The 8,285-nt window shown below is 49.0% G+C and overlaps 1 protein-coding gene across 1 annotated transcript in view; it reads right to left on the bottom strand.

Moving 5' to 3' along the window:
• Positions 1-218: 218 nt before the first annotated feature.
• The window catches only part of efnb3b (ephrin-B3b), an 87,589-nt gene continuing 79,522 nt past the window's right edge, over positions 219-8,285 (bottom strand). The window contains exon 5 of the mRNA XM_076034056.1: positions 219-5,429. Within this exon, the coding sequence (XP_075890171.1) occupies positions 4,996-5,429 (434 nt within the window). The 3' untranslated portion in view covers positions 219-4,995. The remainder of the gene's footprint in view (positions 5,430-8,285) is intronic.

The following is an 8,285-nucleotide window of genomic DNA, read 5'->3' as shown; positions in this document are numbered from 1 at the left end:
GTGTGCGCGCGCGCTTGTCTGAAATGGCAGCATTATTAACGGAGGCAGTGAAAGAGCCCCCACTGAGGCAGGCCCAAAGCAGAGATAAGGAGAAAGACCTTCTATTAAATGCAGAAGGCCTCAGGAACACACACACACACACACACACACACACACACACACAAACCCAAGCAGGACAAAAGACCTCAGCCCATAATGAATCACACTGGACAAAAGAGTGGTGCTTAAACATTTTTGTTTGTTTTTTTTATTCAACCTTTTTTTCCAAACCAGGAATGTACTCATTTTTTTCCCTCTCTTTAGAGGTGTGTTGGAGAGGGCGGAGCAAAGAAACGGGGAAGGCGAGGGGAGAGGTCAGGGGGTCGTTGTGATGAGTAGACAAGGGGGTAAGGTGAAGAGAGAAAAAGAGGAGAGGACACACACACACACACAAAAAAAAACAACAAAAAAAACCCTTCTCACACTGAGGTGTCCCGAGTACAAAGTCTCAACACGCAACGTACGAGAGCCATCTCCCTCGGCGGCCTCCGCTGGCTGTCTATTGGCACAAAGAAACACACACACGCACGTGTACGCACGCACTTACACACAAACTTCCACCAACGGAGAGGTGAGGGAGCTCAGCGATGGCATCTTCTCTCTTTGCTCTTCTGCCACAGTCCATAGAAACAGCGCATTCGTCTCCATTTCCCCGAACAACCAGTAGCTACGTACGTGGTTTTGTAGACAAAGAAAAAGAAAAAGCCCACATGTTGAGTCGACTGGGAAAAGACAAAAAAACAATGGAAAAAAAAATCTAGCAAGCGCCAGAGACGGTGGAAAAAAGAAATGAAGAACTATGAACTAAGTCCAAACGACGTCTGACATTCTGCAAAGAGGCGGGGAGGAGTGGGGAGGGGGGGCGGGTCCAATCGGACTGAAATCTGGGGCCGAAGCTTCTCATTTGGGGCCAGACGGCTTAAAGTCCAATAGGTTTCTGTGACGGCGTCGGCGGCGTAGAACCGGGAGCACTCCAAAGAGAAACGTTACAGAGAGAGAGAGAGCGACGCTTGATTTGGTTTGGAGGACATTTAAGGTTCTCTGAGCGTTTGTTTAAATAGACACAGACTTAACAGCTTACACAAAAAATAAACACGAGTCGGTAGTTGTACAAAAGAAAAGGAGAATTTGAGGTGCGTTCCTCTCGTTTTGTCTTTCCAGATCTTTTTTTTTCTCTGTTTTTTGTCGTTTTTTTTTCTTTTGATACAGTCAAACACAGTCCAAAACTCATGTTCAGGTTCATGGTATCAAAAACCTATCAGCGTGTGCGGAACAAAGTCATAATCAGACAAATGTGACACTTGATGAAAGATATAAGATGTAAGATACTGATACAAAACACAGTTGAGAAATGTATTAAGGTCCAGATTTAAACACTTGTTTCACACGAAAAAACATGGCTACATCACATGAGGCCTTTTGCATCTGTGTGTGTGTGTATGTGTGTGTGTGTGTGTGCGCGCGTGTGTCTCTGTCCTTCTGCCTGTGTGTGTATGTTTAAGTTAAATGAAAAGCTTAAGCCTTGCCACCCAGCTTACACAAAAGCCATAAAGAAGTTTGAGCAACACAAAACAGTTTTGTTTTTTTTTAAAAACTCCCATCCCATTATTTTTTTTTTTTAATAAGTATGCACATGTGAACATATTGCACCTCCGAGCACAGCGTCGTGTTTCTGCGCTCTGGGTCGAAGAGGTGACGGGCACTGGTGTGTGTTTTGCGCTAGAGCACGTTAGCAAGAGAGGAGAGAAGGCGCAGCAACACAGACGCTCCTTTCATCGCTGCCTGTGTCCACCGGGTCAGTCTTAATCACAGAAAATACAGAGTCGTATGATAGCAATCAGCCTTGGGTGTCGAATGCCAGCGACGGAGAGAGTGTGTGTGTGTGTGTGTGTGTGTGTGTGTGTGTGTGTGTGTGTGTGCGAAGAATGTTGAGAAGAGAAGAGGAGGGGGCCACGCAGGAGAGAATCTATGTCACTCAATGCAATCAGCCGGCATTTGAGAGTCATTAAAAGGTGTGAAATTAGTGTGTGTGTGTGTGTGTGTGTGTGTGTGTGTGTGTGTGTGTGTGTGTGTGTGTGTGTGAACATGTCTGTATGTGTGTGAGAAAAGCCCTTTACACACAGAGAACACGCAACCTACACTGCAAAGCAGCTCCAGCGGGGGATTTTTTTCCCCCTATGTAGGTAAGAAGCCAATGTTGGAATCAAAACGCCTGTGACAGTTCACGCAGTACCGAGAAGCCCGACCGGATGAAATTCTGTCCCAGTTCGACTGCTTTATTTCACATATCCGCATGGAAAAAAGCCCATAGAAAACACTTGGAAGGCCAATTCACAAAAAAAGACTCAAATGGATCGTGTGAAACCTCTGTGGCATCGTAAGACTTTTTTACTGCTTGAGCCGGGTAGCGACACCTCGAGGCCCCCTGTGTGCACTGAGCTGCAACATTAGGTTGCCAAAGCAAGAGGGGGGAGAAAAGATTTAGTTCAACATCCGTCCATTTCTTCCAAAACAGTGACGTTTTTCTGGCGCAGTGAGTAAGCTGCCTTAAAGTAAAAAAAAAATAAAAAAATTACGCAATCAAATGTTGTAAAAGTGGAAACGTTGCTCCACTGTCTTTTCTACCAAAAGGACAACTGGACACCTCGGAAGTTTATTTGCGGTTCACTGTGTTGTGCTGCGAGCTGACTGTGTGTATTCGTGGTTGTGTATAACGCAGACTCAAATTCAGAAAGAAAAAAAAAAGTACCCATCCTCTTGTTAACGCATGACTGAGTCGCAAGAGGTGTGCTTTGAGAGATAGTGTGTGTGTGTGTGTGTGTGTGTGTGTGTGTGTGTGTGTGTGTGCCTGTGTGTGTGCTGTGATGACAACGCTCCTTTCAGTCGTTAAACTTCACTCCGTGTCTCGTGGCTGCTGGTCGGCGGCTCCGAGTCGCTCAAAGGCCGGACGCTCCCTCCTCCGCCGGCCACTCTCACCGGTCCCTCTCTGCACTCCGCCCTCCGTGGTGCTCCTTCATCTCGCACTCCCAGCGCTCCCGGCCTCCTCCCCCTGCCCCTCGCTCCCTCTTCCTTTAGTGCGCAACTTCTTCGCCTCTTTCCTCAGCTCCCCCCCTCTTCCTGAATTCAGCCGAGGCTTTGTTCCTCCTCCTCCTCCTGAGACAGCGCCCCCTACTCACTCACCCTCTTTTTTCTCGGGCCCTCTTCTCCTCCCCTTCATTCTTCATTTCATCATATCCCCGCCACTTCCCCACTGTCATCACCCCCCTCCCCCCCCCACCCACTTCATTTCGATTCTGCATTTAAAGGAAAAACAGAAAACAAAAAAACAAACGTTGAAGCAAAAAAAAAAAAAAAAAGAAAAGAAGAGCTTTCATAGATGGTTCTACCTCAACACTTCCACAAACGAGGTCTAAACTTTAAAACTACAGCATAGTACAAGGAGCTATAAAAATATACACAGAGTTCAGAGACCCTTAGAGGGGTGTGACGGTGTGGGGAGGGGGAAGGAGGGGGGGGGGGTGAATTAGGGAAGGAAGAGAGGAAGAGACACACAACCTCTGCTTGCCGGGGAAATTAAAAAGGGGGTGATTAAATTAATATACAACGCAATAGGAGCAGGAAACAATGTCATTCTAAGAAGAACAAGAACAGAAAGAAAAAAAATTATCTAGTGAGTGTAGTTTAACCGAGTGGGTAAAAAGAAAACAAATATCAAAACAATGGAAAAAGAAAAAACAAAACATCTAGAAATTATTTACTGGATATTCATATATATAATCTATAAGTGTTGATAGTGATAAAAAAAATCTCACTTTTTTGATATTCGCTCACTATTTCGTGTTTTGGTATTTAAGACAAGTCTAAAGAACGCACGCGCACGCACAGTCACTCACACACAAAGCGTAACACACGCGCGCGCAAACTAAGCCCCGCAGGCGCATATGCAAACTCATATGCACACTTGCTGCACTGAAAGCACACTAACCGCAAACACACGTCTAATGTGGAGCAGCGGTGCCACAATTATTTTTTCCCCCCAAAGTGGTGTGCACGCACGCACGCACGCACGCACGCACGCTCGCACGCACGCACGCACAGTTACGCGCTCTCACACGCACACACGTACACGTCACGTTATTAAAATATACAAGATTCTGAGTGTCACCGATTGGTCAGGCCTCCTCAGACCCTGGGTCCGGCCATGTGACCGCCACCCGGGCCTTGCTGATTGGCTGAGTCCGAGGCCCCCCGATTTCCTCAAGAGAAACGAAACACAAACAAACTAGTAATCCTATTGGTGAGTTAGTGGCAGGGGGCCAGTCTCTGGTTGGCTGCTGGAGCTCTGAGGGGCGGGGACGGTGAGCTAGGCAGGTATGGCCTCTGGGTATCAGAGTTCTTCGGCGCTAAGTGGGATCAAGGGCACAGTTTTTTTTCCTTTCTAAAGTCTCTTGCTTTCGTTTGTGTCTTCTTTTTTTCGTTTTAACGTCTCCAATCCCGACGCCAGGTCCTCACTCTTCAAAGTAACGCGGCGTCACTCGCTCGACGTCACGGCGAACGAATCATCAATTCAGCACTGGTGGGGTCTCGGTTGGAGCTCTGAGCCGACAACGAGGGGAGACTCAGAGGCGTCGTTGGCCGCGTTTGCGTGGCCTCGTTACGCAGGGCTGCGTACAAATACATACGATACCGCCCTTCGTACCCAACTGGTAGGCCAGTTGGGTGTGTGTGTATGAGGGGAGGGAAGTTGAGCTAAAAAACACAAGTGTGGAGGGGCTCAACGGGCAGGGACGTGGCCATGGGGATGTTGGCGGGACAATACTGGTAGTATTCAAGGGTCAGAGCTGTGAGAGTGAGCGTTGCTGTGGAATCGGGGGCTTTGGGGGGGTTGGTTTGGTCGGTGATGGGGTCCGGTGGGGAGGAGGTGGATGAGTCCAGGCGGCTGAAGCAGCGGCTGCCTCATACTTTGTAGTAGATGTTGGCCGGGCTCTGGGGCGGCATCTCCTGGACGATGTAGACGGGGTGCCCGTAGTCTCCGCTCACCTTCTCGTAGTGAGGGCAGTAGGCCGAGTCCGACGTCCGCAGCGGGATGATGATGTCGCTGGGCTCCGAGCCGTTGTTGTTGGAGCTGGAGAGGCCGCCTCCGCCGCCGCGCTTGGGGCTGGTGAGCGACGAGAGCGACAACGGTGGGTGGTGGGTGTCCGAGTGCTTGGCGTGCCGCCGCCGGTAGCAGATCACACAGATGACGACGGTCACCAGCAGGAGGAAGGCCGAGCCCCCCGCTGCGCCGGCGATGAGGGCGATGTTGGAGGCCTGGAGGGGTCCGTTCTCGCCGCCACCTTCCCCGCCAAAGCTGTTGGGCCCTCTGGAGTGGGTGGAGTTCCCCGCGTTGCCTGAAACAAATCAGAGGACGCCGACAATCAGAGGATATCTAAGGTGGCTTTCGGTAGCATTTAGGTGGCCTGGATTTTAATACTGTAGTGGAGCAACATTGTCATGTTTAAGGTTAAAGTCCCACCGATTGTCACAGCCCGAAGGATGTGAACATGTCCTCTGCGTTTGACCCATTGAATCATTGGGTGATCTAACCCCCAAAATCCAAGCCTGAATACTGAGTGCCAAGCAGAAAGGCAATGGCGAATTCTTACAGTCTTTAGTTGTACCCCGTCGGGGATGGAACCCAAAGGAGGGACACTCTAAAACTCGATCACTAAACTGTGAGGTGGAACCTTACGGTTGATTGTCCGAAAAAGAACTGCCCTCACTCACTCTAACCTTAAGAAGGATGGGGACAAAGTGGGAAGTGGTCTCAGGGTGTGAAACAACAAATGTCATCGACATAGGCATCATCTTTTTTATACTGCAAAGGGCTGTTTTCCTAACTGTTGCTCCAAAAAAAGTAAACAATTGACACTGACATGTTTGAGGTGCACAGCATCGGTGACTTGAATCTGTCCAAACAAATTCTACGTGTGCATTAAAAAATTGTGGCTATTCAATAAAATTGAAAGCACTTGCTTTCAACTGTGCGAGTCTTCACGGACTTTTGAATAAACATAGCAATCCTTATGGCTCCTTACCACAGTAATGTGAGTAATGGCACGAGCTGGTGAGGTCCGCCGAGACCAAACCCAGCGGAATGCAGCAAAGTATGCAGCGAATCTCGGACACGCTCAGATGTGGTCTCTTTTATTGACTCAATGAAGTGGACGCCGGCGGATATAAAATGAAGCAGCTGTCCGTGTGAGTGTGTGTGTGGGTGTGAGAGGGTGCTCTATACTCTTGTGAATGGGCCAGCCGAGTCGACAGTGTGTATCAAGGTAACGGCCCCCATTTCCCTAACCTCGGTATTTACTTAGCACTCCGGCCGGCCGCATGAAGAGAGCCTTCGCCCTCCGTCTGCACCGCTCCGCTTCTACCACCAAGACCACACACCCGGCCTCCGTCGGCCCTTCCTGTCTGCCCGACTGTCTCCTTTTTTCCCCTCCTTTCCTCCCTGTTTATCAATCCGTCCGTCACGGAATCTCTCTGTTTAGCTGCCCGAGCCGTCTCTCTCTGGTCTCTTTGAAACCGGAGATCTCCACAGCCCGGCCTCCTCTCCGCGGGGGGGCCTCAGGTCAGAACTCAGCAGGTGGATGATAGGCTGGATGCACTCGTGGGCGTGTGTGTGCGCGTGCACGCTTGGGAAAAAAAACGTCCACAGGGCCGTGCAACTGTGTGCGGTGAACTAGTTAAGGCGGGTAATGCGAGTCGGCGCTGCATAGAGCCTTTGGATTGGCCCATCATTATTCTTGGCACACATCCTTGTCTTTTCTCCCCGTCTGTGGCTCTCTCCTGCGACTCCCCCGCCCACCCTCGCTTACTTGCTCCGTGGTTCTCGAAATCTTTGGGTTATTGTAGCCCTAATGACCTACCTTGCTCTGAGCTCCTCTGGCGCCTAGCAACAGGAATAAACACAGGGAGAAATGCGCCCTGATGTATGGGCAGGCAGACACAGCCGTTGCGGGCGTACACGGACGGGCAGACACTCCCCCTCCGTGTCACAGCGGACCGACTGGAGGCAAGGACGTCGATTACACTCACTTCTCCTCCTCCCCGCTTCTCTTCCTCCCTCCATTAACCACACATCCCTCACTCTCCATCTCCATTATGATGGCTGCCTTTCACCGGCTCGCCTTATTATATCCTCTTCCTTTACTTCCCCTGGCTCCCCCTTATTCCTTCACTCCTCACTCCCTTCCACTGTCTTCTTTCTCATCGTGCAAGTTCGCCTACCTGGCCTTTTTAGCCTCCAGCCTTCTCCTTATTTTATTACGGGGATTCGGTTTGGAGAGAGAATTCCAACAGGCCGTTTATTGGAAAAAAGTAAAGGAGGGAGGGGGGAGGAAGGTGTTCTTGTTTTCAAGCCAGATGTCCTCCCTTTCCATGGTGTGTAATTCATATCTAACAAGGCTGGTCAGTCTTTATCACCTTTTTTTTTTTACTTTGATGTTGGGGTTCAGACCACTTGGATCGTTCAGAAACCCACTTTCTGCCAAAATGATGTCAAAATAAAGTGTTCATCAGTTTTATGTTTCTGTGAATTCCTCCTTAAATCAACAGATGAAAGAAAAAGTAGAATTACCTCATTGCAAAAGCACCAGTGATTAAAAAGCTTCCTGGGATGCCCTGACATCTTCTCTTCCTGTCTGCACTGCAGTGCTTCTTTGGGTTTATTGTTGTTGTTTTTTTTTCCACAACTGCTTGGGTGAGTCACAGCTTGTCTGAACTTGCACCGCGAACCCTCTCACAGTCACGCTGACACCTTTTATTCTTCTTTGTCATTTTGTTTGGGTTCCTCTGGCATCGCAGCGTGACCTGTATATCTTGTCACACAACTGAAGAAAACAACCGAACAAAAAGAACAAAAAAAAAATCCTTCCAAAAGTAATTTTTTTTCTTCCTGATCATTATTTCACTCATTGCAATGCATTAGCTTTGCCAGTTGCACTGTGAACCAAAACAGCATCATCCTACCGGCATCTGCGTCTATGCTGTACACATTTGCGTGTGACTGAGAGCCCTCACAGACAATATGGCTGCGTCACTTGCTGTTTCCGTTGACTGTCGAGTCATGTAGAATATGGAGGTAAAACAAATGACACCAGCGCGGTGACAATCTGCTCCGTCCTGCACTGCTCAACTGATGTGGTGGAAATTGGTGAAATGTGGTGGGAAAAAAAAGACTTTGCTAAACTTAACTCTCAGCA

This window comes from Nelusetta ayraudi, unplaced genomic scaffold, assembly GCF_046127955.1.
Source record: "Nelusetta ayraudi isolate G7.1 ecotype Tasmania unplaced genomic scaffold, CSIRO-AGI_Nayr_v1 ptg000042l, whole genome shotgun sequence".
NCBI lineage: Eukaryota > Metazoa > Chordata > Actinopteri > Tetraodontiformes > Monacanthidae > Nelusetta > Nelusetta ayraudi.
This window is presented reverse-complemented; position numbering and strand designations above follow the sequence as displayed.